We start from the raw sequence: 21,830 nt of genomic DNA, 5'->3' as shown, positions 1-21,830 counted from the left end.
GCTTTGTTTATTGTTGTGTTTTGGCTTTTGTTTCGGATAAAGAAATGAATCGTCATGAACTTCACGAGCCGATTTGAATTGGTGAGCCTAATAAGGTCAAGGTGGCAAAGTGGAACTGCTGAAGGTTTGCTGAACTCCGTCTTGCGACATAGCAGCTGCAGGCCACACGGAGCCAAAGGAACGAAGCTTAGACAAACCCATGTAACACCCGTCATTCCCATGCTGGCTGAAGCACCATGTGTCGCAGCTCCCGTAGACACTAGCGCCAAATTTCCCCCTAGTGTATTATTAGGAAACCATGGTATCAACTACACGTGTTTGTTGTCTGACCCTTTCTACTCTCTTCCAAGCGCATCATTTTCCACTCCACTACGGGGTCCTTAAGGGGGGACGCACCCTTCGAAAATAAAAAAATCGCAAAAAACTCGGTTCTTGAAAAACCGTATATTTGGGCTGTACGTATTACAAACGACCTTCCCTGTAATTATGAACGCCTAAAACATCGTAAAAGTACGCCAAATCTGGGAATAACGAGCAGCGGCAGCTGCTGCGCTGGCCAAACAAGCGCTGAAACAAGCCCAACTTCGAGCGAGCACCGTTCCCGCGCCGTTCAACCGATCAGCGCCATCTTGGTTTTGTTTTGTTCGTGAATTCCTGCGCATTTCTTTACCGCCCTCGGCGGTAGGGGTGGTGGCGCGGCCAAAGCATGATTTGCTTATGATTGGCGGGCTCGCAGGGGTTTTCGAGTTTCCCGCGCCAGACGCGCAGCTGCGATTGGACTAAGCGCGCGCTCCTCGAGAGAGTGGGGGAACGTGCGGCTGCTATTGGCTGCCGCGCGCGATGACACGATGGCCTTCTCCGGGGCTTGCTCCGTGCGTCGTCCGTTGCGAATAGTGTTCGCTTCGTTCTTTGCTGCCGTCGTCGCCGTCGTGCAGCCAGCCTTTGAGTGTACCGCTTCACATTTCGTTATCGCTCGCGGCACTTCCTGAACTCTACACCGTGTTTACGATATCGCATCCTGCCCGCCGACTAAGAAGTGTCTTGTGCCTGCGATCGTTGTGTTATCGGACACGCCGGTAGTCGCGGTACAGTAAAAGCTCGTTAATTCGGATTTCTAGGGACCAGAAAAAATGTCCGAATTAACCGAATGTCCGAATTATCGAATGGTCGAAATAAACGCAATAAATGCAAGAGTTTTTTCAACATACCTTTACTTTACAAAGTAATCGCGGATGCGTGTCTGTTTTCGAGCAGAAATTCGTGCGGACACAATTTTTCTGAGCCCTTCAAGGTGCTCAGCAGCTTGCATGCTGTCTGCAGTGCCAAAACAAAATTCTTCAAGGACGACGAGGGCTTCCGCGACTTCCTTCACAGTGCGAGCGGGCCCGTGTGGCTCATGGTGTGGCTGCTTCTCTTCAGGCTCTTCGTTCTCTGATTCGTTGCCATGCATCACTTCCTTGACGATTTGCTCATCAGTCAGACAGCCGGCAGTGGCAACGCCATCATCAATGCCGATATAATCCTCTAGTGTCACTGCATCAGGCATAACACTTCCGAAATCCTGCCCATCGTCGGCACCGTCGTCCGGCGACACTTCGGCATCGCTGGAGTCGGGTACAACAAAGCCACTGTGCCTGTAACAGTTGCCAATGGCTTGCGCAGGCGTGTTCTGCCACACATACGCAAGAATGCTAACTGCGCTGAGGAGACTCACGTCGTATTGTTTGCCAACGTCATGGCACAGGAGCAACTTCTTGTCGGCAAAGCCCATTTTTCGGGGCACGCAAAATTTCTACTTTGGTGGTGAAGTCCTTGGCCTCGTACTTGAGCCGCTTCGCTGGCGTTGCCATCGGCGGAGAGTGCGTTCACACGAAAAGTCAGCACAAAAGCACCAGCAACAATCAAGCTAAAGGAGCCGTACTGAATCGTTCCTCGATAAAACGACATTCATCGATGCAGCACACCAACGGGAACAGAGCAATGAAATGGCACCACCAACAAAACACGCGAAGAAAAGGCGTTACAACCAGTCTCAAGTCAAGCCAAGTCGACAATTGATGTCCATGGCGATCCTGCGTTTGAGCTTCACTTTTGTTCCGAATTGTTCTTTTTTTCGTTTTCGAGCCTCGCCAGCGGCTCGAAAGTCGCCGAATTATCCGAATTGTCAAATCTGTCCGAAATAACGAGCGCCCAGTCTCATAGAGTGATGTGTATATTTACAGGGACCAGATGACGTGTCCGAATTAACCGATTTTCCGAATTAACGACAGTCGAATTAACGAGCTTTTACTGTACACGCGTTCGGTGGGTTCGTGCACTGAATCTTTATATTAACTTCGTTACCGTGGTCAAGCGCATCTCCAACAACGATTATGACGGCTCTTTTCACAGCGAAGCAACCTCTGTATCGGTAGACACGATTGCATCGACGATGTCAGCGCTCGTATCTCCAGCGTGCACCAGCGGCACGTGAATGCATAGTTGACATGAGCTTGGCGTCTCAAATCAACCTCGGCGATCGCAACCCTGACTCGTACGAAAAAAAAAAAAAAAAAAAAGCCAGAAAAGGTGGCAAAGGATAGAAATAAATAAAAACACAATTGCTTTAATCTACAGGGTCATTTCAGACCAAGTTACGTGATCGAAACTTTCAAAGTCCAATATCTCGAAATGACATTTTTGGATGGTGATGCTGCTTAGCCGAGGGATATCTCTGGAACTATTCATCCGATTTTTATCAGGTTTTTTTTATTATGCACTGAATAAATTTCCCAGGGCAAGACAAAGCCGTTTTTTCGATATATGGCGTCAGTAATTTGTAATAATTAACTAAAATTTCATTGATGAAAGCCTAATGAGCAACACTAGATTCAGTGCTCTGCTAAAATTTTTTAGCAAAGAAATTTTTAAAAAGGGCTTTGTCTTGCCCTAAGGTACCCATCCAGGAAACTTCATAATGAATTTTACAGTGCTAGCACATTTTCCAACTTCTCCAGGCCCTGACTAATAGACCCATGTGGACTACTTCGACACATGGCTGTAACTTGGGAACCAGTTAACATAGCTGCATCAAACTTTGTGGTTAATCAAATGGCTGTGCTGTTAATCTATCCTGAAAATTTCATCAAGATATCTCAACAAACAAAAAAATTGCCCTTCGAAGGTAGCCTCCCCCCTTAACTTTACTGAATAGGAGCGTGCAAACAGTGAATACTGCGAGTGAATGTACTAGCGCCGGAAGCGAAATGAACTGAAGCAAACATTCGTGTTCTTTTTGAGTTCTGAACAGCCAGTTTCGCAAGGAGTGTAAAATGATGTTCGGGTTTAAACACATTTGTAATAAACAAATAAGCTGATTCTTTATGCACACAGAACTGTTCAGAGAGCATGCATGATCTTTGCATAGTCGCTAAAGTCTTGCTTTCCGAGCACTGAATCAGCCTCATACCTTCTGAAGTAAAATTTATTGCAATTCTGCATCAATTTCTTATTTATGTGGGTGCCAGCTGACACTTCGAAATATTCATAAACTATTAAAAAAATATTCTAATTCACAAATAGTGGCTAGCTGGTCATAGCACTTTTATTAAAAAATCTGTACTGTCTAAAAAGAAACACGCCATGTATGCAGCTAGGCCTCACACTAGACCTAGTGACGCGAGAACTTACGTCAGAGTCTGCAGAGCCATGAAAGAACTGGTCCGATGAGATCGCCTTGGCATTGCCAAATTTCTTGCGGGCTTCATCAGTTGCCGGCCCTTGTTGAACCACATGCCGACTGCGGCCAGAACTGTTGGGGATCACGAGACATCACATTCAGTAACGAGCTACTGCGACTAGGGAGCATACATGTGCATATCTACTGCACTCTTTAATGAGGCCCTGCAACACCTTTTATAGTTATCACTTAGAGCTGTGCGAATAGCAAAATTTTCGGTGCGAAGCGAATTCGAATATTGAAGTGTGAGTGTGAATCGAATCGAATATTTTTCGAATATTTCTCGAATAATTTTTTAATACTTCGAAGCGAAATTGCAGAAAAAAAAAGTTAGAGAGGATTTCTAAGCATATTCTTATGAGATAGCAACATGAAAGTGTTTCTTTTCACTAGGTTGATGAAGCATTGGCGGGGTGGTGTTTCATACTTGTCTTATCAAGAATGAGGCAATGTAGAGGCTGAATTGTATTTATGTACATGATTTGGTGCAACCAAAGTGTTGCCGACAACACTTTACACGTTATAGGCAAAGATGCCATTTCCTCAGCCTCTCCTCCTCTGATGCCCAACTGACGTGGCGGACAAGGGTCTGCTCCCTTGAAGTCCGGAGTTCCAAATCTACCTCGTAGACGTCAATATATAAAAACATCCGAAATTTTGGATGCTAAAAAGTTTCAGCTTCCAATTTTTTGGACTTCCTGCCCAAATTTCGGGTCCAAAACAGCATTAATTGAGCCCCTACCTCTGCCACATCTTTCATCTCCATGTTGGAACCAGGGTTTTCTTGAGTTAATACATTTGCGACCGTAGCAGAGCTTGAAAGGCAGCTTTGCCGCAATACCGAGGTGTGATGAGGTGAAGCATATTGAAAATTTAAGAACACTTCCAATCCACCTTTTGCATGTCTGTGTGGCGCCCTCTCTCGGGGCACTACGAGAAACAAACCGTACGGCGTCGCGGCGCGCGTCTGCTACCACCGCCATACCCTAGCCATAGAGTGCCACCGCCACCGCTGCTGCATAGCACAAATCGTGACTGCGGCACATGAGCGGAGAGCTTCGCCTCGAGTGTTGTGCAAAGGCATGGAGCCCCCTGGGAGTGTTTACATACCCGGCGGCTACTTTTCGGTGGCCAACGGATGGACGACAAGGCCAGCATCAATGAAAATGCCGAGCAAGAAACAGTTGGATGCCTTTATGGCGGCAAGTGGTTCCCGTTGCTCCCGGCAGACCACTAAAGGACAAAAATTCCGCGACGAGGGGTACGTGCGCAACCTCATGTTTAATGAGTTGTCTACCACGTCCACGTACGGACTCCTCCTAAACTCATCGGTGTATACGAACAGTGATGGCACGAAATCAGGGTGCGTGGGCGAGTTGGACGGCGAACCTGCAAAATCCGGGAACATCGCACTACGGTGACTGGAAAAAAAACGGCCGCACGTTGTAACTTCGCTAAGATAAGCAAAATGCCGCAAGATTTATAAATCGGTGTGCGGCAGTCATGTCAACATACGCGAATCGTTTTTACTGAACAGCGAATGTGCTTTGACAACAGAAATGAAGCGCTGACCGCCCGTGAACGACAGGCCACGACACTACACCCTTCGGCATTCATTATGTTCTAGAAGCAGTATTTACGGCGACTCCTTTACGCCAAAGTAAACAACAGCGTAGTTACGCTGAGACCGAAGCGATTAAGGCGCACTTAGTCATACTTCGCTGTTGTCGACGTTCTAAACCAAATGATGAAAACATATCGTACAAAAAAAAAAGGCCGTAGCGCGACTTTCGTCGCTACTGAACTGCTGTGTGACGACACGGACACAACGCGGACACATGTTCTTGTCGTACGCCATCTAAGTAACAACATTTCTTGAACGAAGTGATTTTCGCACAGTCTTGCCGAGTCCGAAGGCTGCCGCGGACTGCCGTCTTCATTTTGGCGCTTCACAGCCCTGATCCACGCTTCACGGCGCTGACGATCGCGTTTCACCGATGGGAAGCGGAAAAAATGAATGTTGCTGCCGGGCACGCCTCGGGAAGTGCATCCATAAGCGGCACATGTTGACGGCATCGTGCTAATAGAACCAGATATATCGGTAAATATATTTCAACCACCTGCAAAAGTCAACACTTCTGTCACCGCTAAAGCCGCGGCGGAAAGAGAGGCGGCGGCGCCGTACAGACCATTTCCCAGAGTCGCCGCCAGGAAGCGGCGCATGCGCTGTAGAGGCATGCAAAAGGCGGATTGGACGTTGACTGTCTCTTGGCAAAGTTCGACCGTAACGGAGCCTGAAAGGCAGCTTTGCCGCAATACCGGAGTGTGATGAGGTGAAGCATATTGAAAATCTGAAGGGGTCACTTTCAATCGGACATTGACTGTATTTGTTTTTGGGAAGTTCGAATAGTAAAATTCCAGTGCGAATCAAATCGAATAGCAAACACTATTTAAAAAATATTCGAAATTTCGAATATTCGCACACCCCTAGTTATCACAGAATGACCTTGATCATTGTTCCCGGTTGCCTCATAAGTCCCCGGCTGAAAAATTTTTTCAACACAGGGGGCAGGGGATTGATAGCAATGAGCAAAGGGGAGCTGATGCACAGCCCAGAAGTTATGTTGCCACAGGCCACGGGCTTTGAGCATTTTCTCTTGATGTTCTCTTTTTTTTACCAAAGTGGCCACTACTTCTGGTTCAAACGTGTGCAGTGTTGACCACGATATAATATACACGACAGTACATGGCTTCACAGATATTTTGCAAGTGAGTTCTGCGTAATCCTGCAAGGTGGCAGAAGGGTTATGAAAGGGATAATTGACAACCACCTGATTGTAGGACGTACTTAGACTTAGCTGCACGTTAAAGGATCTGGACTCCCCCACAACGGCATGCCTCATAGTCATATCGCAGTTTTGGCACGTAAAACCCATGCAATTATTATTAAAAATGCGATTCTAAGCTGTCTGCAGCCACTTTCTCAGGGCCCACCTTTCATCTCTATCTGGAGAAGTGGTGACGGTTTCCCAAGAGGAAAACGACGAGGTTGGCTGCGAGGGCGGCCCATCGTAGTACAGGCTGTCGCCCGCGCTACTGCCGTAGCCACCACCTCGTGAGCCACCCGAAGAGAAGAAGCCGGCGCCGCTGAGAAAGTCGTGGCTCGGCCGGTCTCCACCGGCGGTCTGGGGAGTCTCTTGCGTGATGGTGCGCATGTCCGCGAGAGCCGAGTGCGAAACCGCCGCGCGACCACTGCCGCCCAGGCCCATGCCTAGTCGCTCCATCTGCTGTGCCTTGCGAGGGTCAACCTGATTGAAAGAGATCATCAGAACAATCATTGTCACATCATCATTATAATCAACATGCACTGCAAGATCAATCCAACAGACAGTTAGGCCAAGGAAAGCGTAGGGGTCATTAAATGTTGTCTAACTGTAGTGCAATAATTATGATGTAAATTGAAATGAATTAGAGTGGACAAAAAAATCACCTTTTTCAACAGTGGGATCCAAACCCACAACCATCGAATTACGTGTCCAACGGACCAAGTCCGTTGTAGCTCAATTGGTATAGCATCGGACGCATAATTCGAAGGTCGTGGTTCGGATTCTCGGAGTGCGCCGAGCGTGACGCGCCGCAAATGTGCGAAGACTGCATTCGCAGAGAACCGAAATGAGGCGGTGCAGTCTACATCGCCATCGTCATCAGCGCGAACCGTACGGTAACGCCGATAGCGACATTTCGGGTTAATTTTGGGTTAGCGCTTTTCGGGTTAGTTAGCACATGAAGGCCTTGAGCTGCGGTCCCATTGTGAACACAGTTGCAATTGGCGAAAATTGCGGCTTTTGCACTGCTCTTATAGAAAGTAAGTACAGGATCTAGGTATTCATCAACAAAATGAAAGTGTATTGACGTAATAGATATTCGTTTATTATTTTCTTGATACTTTCGATAATTCAGAATTTGATTAATTCGGACATTTTTTTCCGGTTCCGCAAAATCCGAATTAACGAGCTTTTACTGTATATTTGAAATGGGAAGTTCTTAAAAGAGCAAGTTCCTTTCAAAATTATGAATAGTGGATTACAGTCTAATGCAAACACGGCGTTGCGGTGCTCGCAGACAATCAATTACCTGCTTGTTGCGCATGTCCTTGTCTAGGTCTTTGTATGCCAGCCGCATCGAGGCAAGCTGCCTTGCTGCCTCCTCTGCGTCCACGGTCGAAGCTGCCTGACTGGCGCTGGCTTGGCTCGCACTGGCCGCACGAATCTCGTCGGCTTTCTGTGCTTCGCGCTCGATGTCCTGGAAGTTGGCACTGACCTGCACGTGCACAGAAGAAATCAATCTTACCTTAAGGGGAGACGCGGGTCTTGGAACGGTCAAAAATGGTCAAAAAATCGATTTTTCGCAAAGCTTATTTTCGAGGCGTTTGTACTTCTGAGCACCTACTCTCAAATTGCTAACGCTAAATTCGGTCGGGAAACGCGATAAAATCGGCTTTCAAAGCACCCCGGCAGCACTAAAATGTCCCCAAAAGGACGAAATTTGTTCGAACTTCCCGCGCGCGCCATGAGCGTTGCAGCGGGCCGAGCGCCGCCATCTTGGGCTAGATTTGAAGCTGTTTTCTTTGTGCACATTTTGCGCCATCTCAAAATGGCGTCGCTCAAGCAGAACGGCCGCCGTCGCGGGTTTTCTGAAGGTCGTTTCCAGGCCACTGATTGGCTCTCACGCGGCGCGCTTTTCAAGCGCGCCTTTCCGAGTCTCCCATTGGCTGGCGCGACCGACACGTCATTTTTTTTTTCTTTGTGTTTGGTTCTCCGCCGTGGCTGTCCGTTTGTGTGCGCCTGCTTTTGCGATCGTGCGTGTTTCTCGACGGACCGTGTCTCTACTTTGTGCCGGTAGTTTTTCCACGCGATCGAGATGCCTGGAGACTCTCGTCTGAAACCATCGACGCAACGAGCTTTTGGAAGCCGTAAAAAACGGGCTTCGAACAAGAAGGCGCCGGCTACAAGTGCACCGTCGGCAGCGGAGTTGGAGTCGCGGCCGGACCCTTTGGACCTGCCGGGAACTTCAACTGACGACACCGTGGGACCAAGTTCGACTAGCGAAACACTTCGGGTTGATGCCGCGTACTACTCAACGGCGGAGCAGGCGCAGCGAGTTGAGAGATCGGCGCAAACGAAGACCGTTCTGTCTGGAAAGTCGGCTACCCAGCGCAAGTTCGACCTTCTTGGAGTAAGCGCGGAGTGCCATACCGGTGACGCCGGGACCGATTTTTTGCTCGTCGATATGAAAGTTTTGAATAACTTTTTTGCACAAGCGAAGTGCGACAAATGCGACGCAAAAAGTCTCAGCGTGAGGAAGGCAACGGACAAGGAGTACGGCCTTGCGGTAAAGCTTATTTTTTCTTGCAGCAGTTGTGATTTCGAGAAGAAGCAATTTTCTTCTCCGAGAGTGAGCGGAACTGCCACCATCACTCCCTTCGAAGTCAACATGAGGGCCATGAAGGGGATACAGATGATAGGCAAAGGTGTTACTGCCCTTTCGGACTTTTGTGCGTGTATGAACCTTTCGCACCGAGGCTTGCACCACAAGACGTTTCAGGGACACCTAAAAAGTTTAGTGAAAGCCTGCGAAAACACAGCGACTGAAAGTGAAGCTGCTAGTGTGGCAGTAATAAAAGAGCTGTATACAGACTTCCTGAACCCCATAGGGAACATCGATGTTGTGTTCGACGGCTCATGGATGACGCGAGGTCGGAGCTCACACATAGGTGTGGGCTGCATCATTGAGCTCTACACTGGCCTTGTAATTGACCATGTTGTTTACTCAAACTTTTGTCTCGGCTGTGCCCTGGGACCACAGCCTAGAAAAAGACTCTCTGCGTTTACGCAAGGCAAATGCAACTCATCTGAAGAGCACCAACACAAAAAAGACTCTTGCAAGGAGACACAAAACGGGTGCAACTGAAGATTACAGTCCTGGACTACTTTGAAGGTATTCTCTCAAGCATAGCAACCTATTACCCAGGGTAACATGCTGCCTAACATCTAGAAGGTTCTTCCTAAAGACTGAAAAGACATGAGCAGCCAGTCGCTTGAGCCTCATACCCCATGGCTTTTCCAGAACCCCCCAGCCGCTTGTCATGGTGGGGTTTTGATCATGCTTTGCACATTGGAAAATTTTTTTAGATATGATTCCTTGGGTGGAACAAGACACTTTCTGTTTTGTTTTGAAGGGAAACAGATGGGGAACATGTGAATAAAATTTATGGTTAAAGGTTCCTTTTAGAAATTTATACAGTGCGTGTCAATCTTCAAACGCGATTTTCTCAGCTTCACATTTTTTGCCAACTTGACCAGCCTTACGGATCTTTTCATTATGTTTTTGTAAGGTAATTTTGATAAATTTATACCGTTGAATTCGTAAGAAATAGGACTGTGGAGCTATGCTATTTTTTGTGGCTAAGATGAACATATGAAATTTTGTGAACAATAATGTGAGCTAATTGCATTTCAAGATTACACAATGTCAATACAATTGAAAGTTCTTATATGATGATATATCTCAGTGACAATATAAATAGCATAGCTCCACATGGCAGGTCTTTGGCTACAGCTGCATCTTAACAGAACCTAAAAATACTGAGGGAAAGTGTCTTAATGACCCGTAAGAAATTACCTAATTAGATTTCACTTATGCTCTCACAATTTGATAACTAATTGAAGTACATGAAAACTAATTATATTTTTGAAAACAGGAGGAAGAAATACATATACACACCCAATTTCATTACAATATCTCCAATAATAAAACTTTTCGTTTCGAGACCAGTGTCTCCCCTTAATGGTGGAAATGGATCTTCCAACTAGAGCTCTCTCCTGGTCTTCATAACACCTTCTATACTGTCGACCTCCCACACGGGCCCCAACTCAAAAACCACTGTCGAAGCAACAGCAGCTATTGTGCTTCATATTGTCACGTTATTACGAACGGTACAGAACCTCTGTCTGTCGGCGCACCAGGACGTCGAGCTGAACCAACACAGGAAACACGACTTCTTCGTCTTTTCCACTTCCTTCTCCTCTCATCAGTTTTACAGTGGCACATACACACAATAGAATACTAGCGCAATGTCATCCCATGCTCGTGGCAATATCGTTACGTGACGGACACAAAAATATCAGCCTGTTCTTTTTTTTTTTAAATAGACTATCTTACTGGGGGTCTGTTATACATAACCTAGCACATCACTTGCTGCAGCACGCGACAGACAAATATTTACAGTCTGTTCATTACCAGCCAGTCTTAGTTTCTGTTTGGGATAGCTCCATGACCGGCAAGCCGCCATGTGCAACTAACACCACCTAGCGTGCGCAACGTGGTAAAGACACTCAACCACACAAGCACACATTACTGTGACGCACCATCGCGTGGCATGCATCATCTGCTTGCGTTCTTTCGGCTGCCGCCCTTGCTGCGTGATGTCATTGTTATCATTGTCATGACGACTTTCTTGAGGCTTCCATGCTTTTGGCACGTTCGCCATGGGCACAGACTCGCGAGCAACCACCGAATGTAAGTCTGCTGGTGCAAGCGCGGCAAAGGGGCAATGGCGACCATGACGTCATTATTACTAGCGGTGCCAGCTCGGAGCTCGGCTACAGTGGTGCCATCGCGGAAGTTGGGGGGTCACCATCAGGTCACCTTAGATGATGCCAATGTCATGAGGTGCGACGTATAGCACTGGATTGTACACGCGAACTTCAAAATTCATATAAATTACCTTCCAAGCTGTATTTGCTGTTGAGATTTGGTAGATGATATATGCGTGTTCACGGAAATAGACTCTGCAGGCTATCTCAGCAGCAAAATTTTGTGTCAGTGCCCTTTAAAGGTTGAATTCTGTATTGGACAAGCTTGTGCCCAGCGAAACAAAGAACATTCACAGCACAACGATCGCAGCGAGCACCGAGGGTTGTCAAATATGATCTACGGGTGAAATGCATTGGCTATAGACGCGCCACTGTACATTCCAGCGTAATCTCTGGTACTCGCACAAGTTCTAGTACGTAAGGCGCTATTTGTGTCATGCATGCAATCCAATTAGAATCGATGATGGCATTCGAGAAGTTTCTGATACGTGGAGGCACATCCTGCACCAAGCTATGACTTTTGTAACATTTTGTAGTGGGCGAAAGGCACTAACTAAACAAAACAGAAATAATGCATACACGTCCCAATAGTAATGTGCAGCAATTCAGAATGAGGTGCTATCACCCCTATGGATAGGTCTATAGATATCAACGTTGCGCCCTCCAACGACAACACAATCAAGTTAATGGTCACTGAACCCAAATAATTGTTTGCACTGCAAGCAGTGAAAATGACCGCAAACCCAGGAAGAGATGTCACAGCAACCATATTGAACCCAGTCATAGATAAGTGGTGGGTCAAAGGAACACTTCAACCCTTGAAACATGCACAGAAACAACTGAAATCTACAGCACAGTTACAAACACCACCAGTACAGCTTTAAAGATAAATTTAAAATATAGTGTGGCTAGTATGGGTGGTGATTACATTTAGCAGCATGAGTTCTAGACTTGGGAAAACAAATTAAAATGGACGGTTTAGCTTACAAAGAGTGCCACATTTTCTCACCCCATGGCGGATGTGTGTCCACTTAAAGGGACACAAAAGGCAAACAACAATTTATGTCAGAGTGAAAGCTCAATGTATGACAGCGTCTAAAACGGCAAGATTATCACAGCAGTGTCCTACTTATCGAGAAATCAAGCGAAATGTATCACACGATGAGCGCCACGAGCGGGACGTTTTGGAAATGATCCCCATGACATGAGAGTCCGACTACAATTAATCACTCGTAATCAAACTAGCTGCAATAAAAAATAACCTTCCGTGCCTCAAGAGACGTAATAAAATGCTGCTTGTTCGTTTCTGTTTGATTAATGGAAAAAAGAACCTCTTTGGCGTTGCCATGGGGAACGGCGCGCGTGGTTCAAAGGTTCCGTTTTTGCCGAACTGCGCTTCGCCCAGCGCCCTGATTCGCTCACGCGGTCGCATCTCAGTGGTAGTTTCGGTATCGCATACTGCCGCGTGTTTTGCGCGCTCGTGAAAGTCGCTCTGACACAAAGTTCGACAAAATGCCGCATGCATGTGATGTTGCCGGATGCCCGAATGATGCATGCCACCAGTGCACGCCGCTGCGCAGTAAAGGCTGGGAACGTTGGGCACGGCAGCAGTGACGTGAGAAAGACCGCTTTGAGGCGGGTGACTTGAAGTGTGCTAACGCAATGCGGACCACTAAAATGTGATCTTATTTCAAAATAACCACTTCCTTGGCACTGAAGTAGCACTACGAGGTTTTTGGACCGCTATTTTAACAATCAACGTCGACTTAATATTTGCCTTTAGTGTCCCTTTAAGATGAGGCAGCTGTAAAGTCCATAAATGACCTGTGCCTTTCCTGTTCAATTTCATACAGTAAGCGCTACTGCCACAAAGAAGGTCCCGCCCTATGTCCTTGCCACGGACAAATTAGTGGCTTGTTCACACTGAGATCATTCGGTACCTGCCTACATTAACCAGAACTTCCCACCACCAAAATGCCCATTCCGCATCTACAGCGACCAGAAACTTCCAACCACCAAAATCACTATTCGGCATCTACAGCGATCAGAACCTTTGCAGCATCAGAATGCACAACATTCACACGTTTCGCACACGAGCCATACAACATTCAGAGTCTATAGGCGTTATTAAAAGTAAACGCACAGAGTGAGACCAAATACCTTCTGTGCTCCAAGGCCTTTTCCTGGCTTCCGCTGGACCTTCCGGGTTGAAGAGGATGAGGGTGTCGACGAAGAGCCAGCGAGAGCACTGCCAGCCAGGGAGGCGGTCACCTGGACCGGCTCGGCTGGAGGCGGCTTGAACAGTGCACCCGGCTCACATGGCTGCTGATCGACACTGCTCGCCCGGGCTGCCAGGGCTTCTTCGTGCTCTCGGAAGAAGTCATGCTCCTCCTTGGATTCGGGGCTTTCCGGTGCATGCTCATGATGGTCCATCAGAGGCTACAACAAGTACGTTTTCTCGTTCAATCACACATTCGCTGAGATTTGACCAACTCTAAACAGCTTGACACTCCCTACAATTTCTGTCACATAAATCCAACAGATAACAAAGACACGGAAAGTACAGTTGAGCCCGCTTATACACTTATTAGTTGGGACACAAGGAGAGTGGCACCTTCGGCATTTACTCTAGACGAGGTTGGAGTCACAATATGTTTGTTATGTTTAACATGGGCTGTGACAGACTACACGAGAACATTGACAATCATGCTATCATTCTCAATAACCGAGCACTCGCTGTATCTGGAATTGCTATTAAGTTGGCTAAACTTCGTAGAGAAAGTTATTTGTAGCTTTTAATTCAAGTGTGGTAACTATAAAATGAAGGCTATGTGTGGAAACGAATGTGCCTTTAAGTAGCACGCGAGCGTTTATCGGTCGGATGCCTGCTTCTAATGTTGATGTACTACACAACACTGACGAGCAAAAAGAATGTTTTACATCAACTGCCATGGCCATGAGTGGTACTGCCCAACACTCCAGGGGTCGCACATACACGAATACTCAAGAGTGTGCACGGGGAAGCAACCACCACCGCAGTGGACTGTACACACAACGCAAAGGTTGTGGGTTTGGTACCACAGGCAGCAAGTTGTTTCTTTTCCCCCACTTTCATCTCCACTCATCTCATAATCAATACATTTTAACTTAAAAACTACTGATAACTTCCTCTACAGTTTCTTTGGCTTCGGTATCTGTTGGCTTCGTATGGCTGCATTTCACAACAAACACGCCCCTCGGAAGATTGCCCTTCTTACACATTCTCTACGATTTCTAGTCATTTGCTGCATGTTCAATGAATTCTGGCCCCAGCTACCTAACAAAGCATTAAAAGCTAGGTACAAACATTTCTGAATGCACTGCTTTAAGAATGCAATCTAGTCCTTCATCAACAAATAATTAGCCAGTCCCGACCCGATGAAAATGTCGAAGACCATGACCCTACATACAGACGGTGCACAAGATGCCAGGTGTTCTTCACTATTTACATTGTTTTCTGTATTGCGAACCTTATACTCGCCGTAAAACTGTCCTTTTCCAGCACAGCAGAATTACAATTTACCAGTTCGACTCAGTATTGCTGTTTAGTGGCCCTTAAATATGTTAGGTTAGATTAGGTTAGGTTAGGTTAGGTGCACTGCATGAAACAGCAATACATACATTGGTGCCATAAACACGCATCGCCGTGGCAGACTGCTGGTGTATCTTCTCCCGGTACAGCTGCGCAGCTCGGCTGTTGTACTTCTGTTGCGCATCTGTGCTTGTACAGCTATGCTGCTGGAAATATGACACCTGCGTACACGACGGGACAGTCAGTACACATGCACACAATGGACAATGCAGTCCTCTATAAATATCTGTATAACTACATGGGTGCTAGTTATGGTTATTGGCCAGTCCCAATTAACATTTTTTTTACTATTTTTAACTATATCAGAAGTATCACACTTCTGACACCATGTCGTCAGCTCGAGGAGCACAAAAGGAAGTGACTCCACACTGGTTAGTGTTAGAAAAAATGTTTATTTTTATTGAGTAAACCAATAGTAAACCTCAGAGTAAACCAATCCGCACCCCGAGAGGGTGCTCTGGGCTCTCCATAATCTATATTAAGAGTTTCCCACAATATTTACTAGAGGGAACTGTGGTGCTGCGATTGTTCAGCCACCGTGACAGCGATGGGTAGTACATGGATTTGCCTAGTCTTCATGCTTGCGGCTTCTCACGCCCTTGTGGCTTTGTTTTTTGTTCTGCTTTGGCATTTGTTTCGGATAAAACAATGGCTCACCATGAACCTCGTAAGCCAATTCAAATTGGTGAGCCTAAAAGAGTTAAGGTGGTGAAGTGGCACTGCTGAACTTTTGCTGAACTTCGTCTTGCGGCAAAGCGGCTGCACGCCACACGGAGCCAAAAAGAATGAAACTTGGGCAAATCCATGTACTAACCATCATTCCCATGCTGACTGAAGCACCAGGTGCTACAGCTCCCACAGACACTAACGTCAAATTTCCCTCTAGTGGATTATTACTAAACTCTATGATCTACACTATGCAGAGCGTGCGTGTGACAGTATGCAAGGCGCCATGCTATAGGACGGGTATCCTGCAGAGAACTTAAAATCTGGCTCTAATGACAAGGCAATCAACACCACCACAACACGTAGACCAACGCAAGCTAGATGCAGTGGTTCCACATAGACAAGAGCAAAAGAGAGGCAACTCACGGCACTGGCGTTGCCGCCCACTTGCATGGCACGCAGCTGTAGCCAAGTCCAGTTGGTGTCCAGCTGGGTAGATCGCACGAAGGACAAGTGCACACCCAGGGACCGATGGACTGCTGAGCAGTCCATGCAAATGAACACGCCATAGGTGACACTGGCCCACGTCGGGTTCTTGGCACCACAATCGAAGCACACCTGCACAAGCAGACAGGCAGTGGAAGTCTCTGCATGTAATCAACCATCCGGACACACTTGCTAGGGTTGAGGCTTGGGCTAGTTGCTTCACGGTTGCAAAAGCAGAGGAAACCATTGAAAATTCAACGGAATACAAGACTTAAAGGGATGACCACAGCACTGACTTACAACTGATTTTTAGGCGAAGCTGTAGTCTACCCAGTGCCATCGTCGTCGTCGTAGAAGTAGTAGGCGTCATGCCGGTCACGTGACCAGAATTATAATATTAATTTTTGGGGTTTAACGTCCCAAAACCACAATATGCTTATGAGAGACACCGTAGTGGAGGGCTCCGGAAATTTCGACCGCCTGACTTTTTATGTGCACTCAAATCTAAGCACATGGGCTTCCAGCATGTTGCTTCTGTAGAAATGCAGTTGCTGTGGCCGGGATTCGGTCCCGCAACCTTTGGGTCGGCAGTCGAGCACTATAACCACCAGACCATCGCGGCGGGCGAACAACCCAGAAACATTTGCGAAGGTTGAGGCTTGGGCTAGTTAACTCATGGTTCCAAAAGCAGGGGAAACAGTGCAAAATTCGATGGAATATAAGATGAAGAAGGGACAACAACAATGCTAACTTACAATTTTTTTTTACCTTTCTTGTGATTCATTGAATTTCGCACTGTTTCCCCTCCTTTTGCAAGCAGAAACATTTCATTTAATTTCAGCCACTGCAGTGGCACAGTGGTTATAGTGCTCGGCTGCTGACCCAGAAGATGAGGGTTCGTACCCAGCTGCAGCAGTCACATTTTGAATTGACGAAAAATACTAGACGCCCAAGTACTGTGCGATGTCGGGGCACGTTAAAAGAAACCCAGGTGGTCGAAATTATCCGGAGCCCTCCACTATGGCATCTCTCATAGTTTCAGTCTCTTAGGGACTTCAAACCCCATAAACCAACGATGATATAATTTAATTTCATTAACCCTTTGTGTACCAAGCTGTTAGCCCAAATTGCCACGAAAAATGGCCAAATTCTGTTATTGTGAGCCTCTCTTGCCAACATTCTTTAATTCGTCCACGCAATGAAAACTCATTCCTGCTTTCGCTGTCCAACAAGTCATGTCTACCAGAGCAGGGGTGCTATTCTGGACATTCAAATTTTGCCATATTGTCAAATTTCGTAATGCGGCAGTTTAAGTCAATCACGGAGGCCATAGCAGCCCTCTGAGCCAATCAGAGTTGACCAACGGTGGAATTTGACAATATCCAGTGGAAAAATCTTGTACACATTCTGTGAAAGAACAGAACGCAACGTCACAAGAGAAAGAGAGGGAGCAAACGGCCAATAGGCAAAGGGCAAGCACCCTGGAAGAATGCGTCACGTTTTGGTAATCTGTCGGGGGAATTCAGAAATGTTTTAAATGCATGAAGAAATGTAGAATTATTATAACTAAACGTCAATGTTGGGGGCATTTTTTTTTTCAAAGCTTCAAAGCATTGAAGAATGCGATGATTATAACAATTTATTTGTGTTAATGTCTTGATTGGGCACTAGGTGGCGTGGCAATTTGACGAGATGTTCGGTGGGGGTGCTGGTTGCCATTTTCGCAAACTACCGGAGCTGGATTGAATTAAGCCAGACACAAAACAGGCTAATTCGATTCTCCAGCTCGAAAGCTTACATTTCGACCCAATCCAAGTTGTCCAAAGACCGTTCTGTATCCATTCTATCGGACGGAATGGTGTCTCCGTCCATTCAGTGCCCATTCTTCGATTAGCAGACAAGATGACTGACAGCACTGCCTTTTCCAGTTGCTGCTCACGTCTGACCATGAAATGAGCCTCGACCAATCCTGTGCGGCACGATAGAATGTTCTATCAGAGAATGTGTACAAGATAGCGCCTCAGATAGCACGCCAGAGCAAAACACTGAGATGAAGTCCGCTCACCTATGGCAGTATGAGAAAAAATAGATCACCGTCGACGAGCAGAGTTCATCCTGCACCACTTTTACTAGAAATGCATACGCAAGCCCTGTCAAGCATTCTATCTGCCAGGCAGCTCATCAAACTATGATGAAACCTATACTTAATTCAGCCATGACTACAGCGCAGATCAGATGTGACAGATTGCCAAGATAACCCTTCATCATATGTTCAACCAACATATTATGCCAAAAAGGAAGTGAAATATTGCCAAATTATCCCGAGTCATCTCTCTTCGCAAACATTAAAGAGCCATGGCGACCTTAGAAAGGAGGCAATCAAAGATCTCATATGCACTTCCATCTAAACTTAAACTGTGCGGCAACAGTAAGAATTCTTGTGGTGTAGCAGTCGTTGTAGGCTATAATGCAATAAAATCAGCTAATGATGACGATGCTTAATGACTTAAACACCGTATATTTATAAGTGCTCTATTATAAATGCCAGTGAAATGGAAGTTGAGGCTGAAACGATCACACGCAGCAGCATGCTTACGAAGTTGCAAACACTACCACTGTTGCACTTTCACACTTTAGTTAAAGCTGTGTGTATTCCATTCATTTCTCTTATATCCCTCATTTCTTATTCAAGAGTGAACTCACGTGTTAACTAAAGCCAGCCAGCCAGCCATCTGGCAACACTGCTTCTGCTTTTCCCTGTTCGCTTGCCTCGCCATCTATAAACTCGTTAAAGTTTCAGCAAGGGTTAGTTGAAAAAAAGAATACTGTAATTTTGACTGCCGTGTGCCACTAGACTTCATAGCACGAATGGAGGAATGACACGTATCGTCTATACAACCATCATCCCGTTTTTTTTATTGCAGCTGACAGTTTCGCAGATGTGAACCTCTGTTGTTCTATTGTGTTGATCCAAGCCTATGTCTAAACTCGTGCCATGTTGCACATAAGAAATGGCTCTTTTCTGTACAACTTACATTGATGTGGTTAACAGCAATGTAGACAAATAGGAAATTTTAAATAATTCGCAGATGTTCATCAAGGAATCTGTTCATCAATGAAGACTGTTGATTTAATGCTATTTCCGCATTATCAATGGTTGCCATAGAGTGTTGTAACAATTGTGTGCTTCAGTACTCCTAGCATCTGCACTAAAGGGAAAAAAAGGTTATTCTAGCACACACATTTTACTTGGAGTGTAAATGAGTGAATTTATATTAAACCCTTGCTTCTGGTATGAAATGCACCGTTTATCTTTCTCCTGTTCCAGTTTACTCTGCGGCTGTAATTACATACTGTACTTAATTTAATCATGGCAGATATTTTTGAGAGCACGGAATTCGTGACGCTGGATATGGCAGCAATAAAAACAAATGGGATTGACAGTCCTGTAACAGCTAGGGTGGTTCAATTTGCTCAGAGACTCGTCAGTAGTTTTAAATAACCAAGAAACAATGTGACGAAACCGAAACCGGTAGCAGTTTCATGCAACGTCTCCATCATCCCATCATGTCCCATCATAGCGTAAACATTGTACACGTGATTCTAGCGCTAGAAAAGGGAAGCTGGCGATGTCATTCAACATTGGATCAAGATGTAGCAGCCTTTGAGAACTAGAGAGCCACAATTTCAGTGACTATTCAAGTGTGGAAGGATTGTCATTTGTCCAGTTAACTGTTCTCTTAAATGTAGAACCATTCACTGCTTTCTACCACAGAGAAGGATGTAGAGGTTTGCAACAATGCGCACTGAAAGCAGTTGCAGGCAGTGTTTGCTGTTTGATTTTCACACCACTGGTGAAAACGATCAAACACTGGCATAACTTGGGGCACATTATATCTGAAAGCTTCACAGTGTGTGTGGTCTGTTCCACATAACTGGATCGCTTGTCTTACACAACGTTATCCAGTTCGATTGTACTAAGGCTGTAGCGCTGGGTTTTTTTTTTTTTTCATCAGTACGATACTTCCTTAAAAATAGTTATTGATTTAATTCTGTTTGTGTATCCATCCCCCCCCCCCCTTTTCTTAACGTGTTCGTTACTAAGTGTAAGGTACGATGAATAAATGAATGAATATGTTCCTGATCGTTGCTGGCACAATGAAACACAATGTTCCTTCTGTATTCTTTACATCTTGTTCAGAGACGACTGCTTTGTTCGACAGACGTTTAAACGACCGCTGGTGAGAAGTTCGAAAGCGTCAATCCGGTAGACAACGCTAATTCACGGCAAATGGCAAGAAACACTTCGAAACTCGCGTACTCGAATGACACAATTGCTTAGCTCTGTGTACCGGTGAGCTTTTCTAACGAACAGAAAGCAGAGCCGCCCAAGGTTACGCCCGCAATCTGACACGGAAAAAACAGGCTACAGCTATATCAGCGCGGCGCCTTTCGGATACCGCAGAAACGCTGCACGCAAGTAAGCCGAAAGCTGACGCGCCGCGCAAGATGACACAGATAGGCGATACATTTCAATATTATAAAACCGGATAAGCATATGGTGGCCGGTTGACACTGACGCAACCGTTCGGAATAAGCGAAACCGAGCTTAAGCGCCGTCAATGCTTTTTTCATTAGACTGATCGTACGCGAGGAACTTAACGTGACTACACGGAACGTCGCGACGTTGTGCGACGTGTTCTTTTCCGAGTCCCAGGCGAGAGCGATGTCACTACGAAAGCGCAGACCGTGGTTGCGGAGTCCGATACCGTCAGCTGGGGCGGTGGTTCGAGCGGTACTTTAGATGGGGCCCTTCGAGTAGGACCCCGTAGCGAGTGTTTAGTTCGTTCTGACTTACCTTGTTCGCTGGTATTGACCGGAGTCGCTTAAAAATCGTCGTTATATCAGACTTACTAGGCGCTTGATCTGCCATGTTGGCCGACTGCCTGTGGTGGCCAGACGGGAGAGACGGGTGAGCGCCGGCTTCGGCGGGATGTGTTGGCGCGTTGCTTTTGCTTGTTTCGCTTTTGCGCGCGCTTTCTTGCGCGTGCGGGGCACTTCTTGCGATGTCGCTTTCGCAACCTTGCCAAGGAGGAGCCTATCGGAGTCGATCGTGCGACTAGTCGAACCCGTTTTTTTGAGCGAATCTCGGTCCCCTTCGAATGCGCGCTCTTTCTCCTGTCTACCTTCTTTGTTTCTATTTTCGTTTGACGTTCAGTCGAAGCCGTCAAAACAAACGGAGCAGGAATAAACCGGATTAAAACCACGCGGTTTATCGCGCAAATCAGCTGTATACCTTCACGCGGTGCGCATTCGATGAATAGAATAGAAAAAAAAACAAAAAACAGCGGAAATTTTTCCCATTGTGCGTCACAGCTGTTGCACCGATGGCGCGCAAATGCATGAATCAAAGAGCGCGTTGAAGCAGGTGCAAACAATAAGAATTAAGAAATTTGGGGAAGCTAACGCGTGAGGTATTTAACTGTTAAAAAAAAAAGGAGTGCGTGAATTTTTAACGGCGGAGGTATTAAAGGTCGAGGTTAGTCCCTGCGGAGCGTAACGCAACTCCTAGCGGGCACGTGCAACAGAAATTGGAAAAGCCCCACTGATCTACTCACCTCCGCGGTCCACTAATTAAACGTTATGAGCTAAGTCGAGCAATGAAATAGCAACA

General features: G+C 46.3%; 1 protein-coding gene across 4 annotated transcripts in view; it reads right to left on the bottom strand.

Moving 5' to 3' along the window:
* LOC119401410 (ADP-ribosylation factor GTPase-activating protein 2) overlaps positions 1-21,230 on the bottom strand; it is a 33,737-nt gene extending 12,507 nt beyond the window's left edge. For all 4 annotated transcript variants that reach the window (XM_037668190.2, XM_037668189.2, XM_037668192.2 and 1 more), the window contains exons 1-7: positions 21,015-21,230; positions 16,097-16,288; positions 15,034-15,165; positions 13,534-13,812; positions 7,853-8,038; positions 6,713-7,026; positions 3,670-3,790 (exon numbers count right to left, since the gene is read on the bottom strand). In XM_037668190.2, the coding sequence (XP_037524118.1) occupies positions 3,670-3,790; positions 6,713-7,026; positions 7,853-8,038; positions 13,534-13,812; positions 15,034-15,165; positions 16,097-16,288; positions 21,015-21,089 (1,299 nt within the window). In that variant the 5' untranslated portion in view covers positions 21,090-21,230. The remainder of the gene's footprint in view (positions 1-3,669; positions 3,791-6,712; positions 7,027-7,852; positions 8,039-13,533; positions 13,813-15,033; positions 15,166-16,096; positions 16,289-21,014) is intronic.
* Between the last annotated feature and the right edge of the window lie 600 nt (positions 21,231-21,830).

The sequence above is a fragment of the Rhipicephalus sanguineus genome, chromosome 8, assembly GCF_013339695.2.
Source record: "Rhipicephalus sanguineus isolate Rsan-2018 chromosome 8, BIME_Rsan_1.4, whole genome shotgun sequence".
Lineage (NCBI taxonomy): Eukaryota > Metazoa > Arthropoda > Arachnida > Ixodida > Ixodidae > Rhipicephalus > Rhipicephalus sanguineus.
This window is presented reverse-complemented; position numbering and strand designations above follow the sequence as displayed.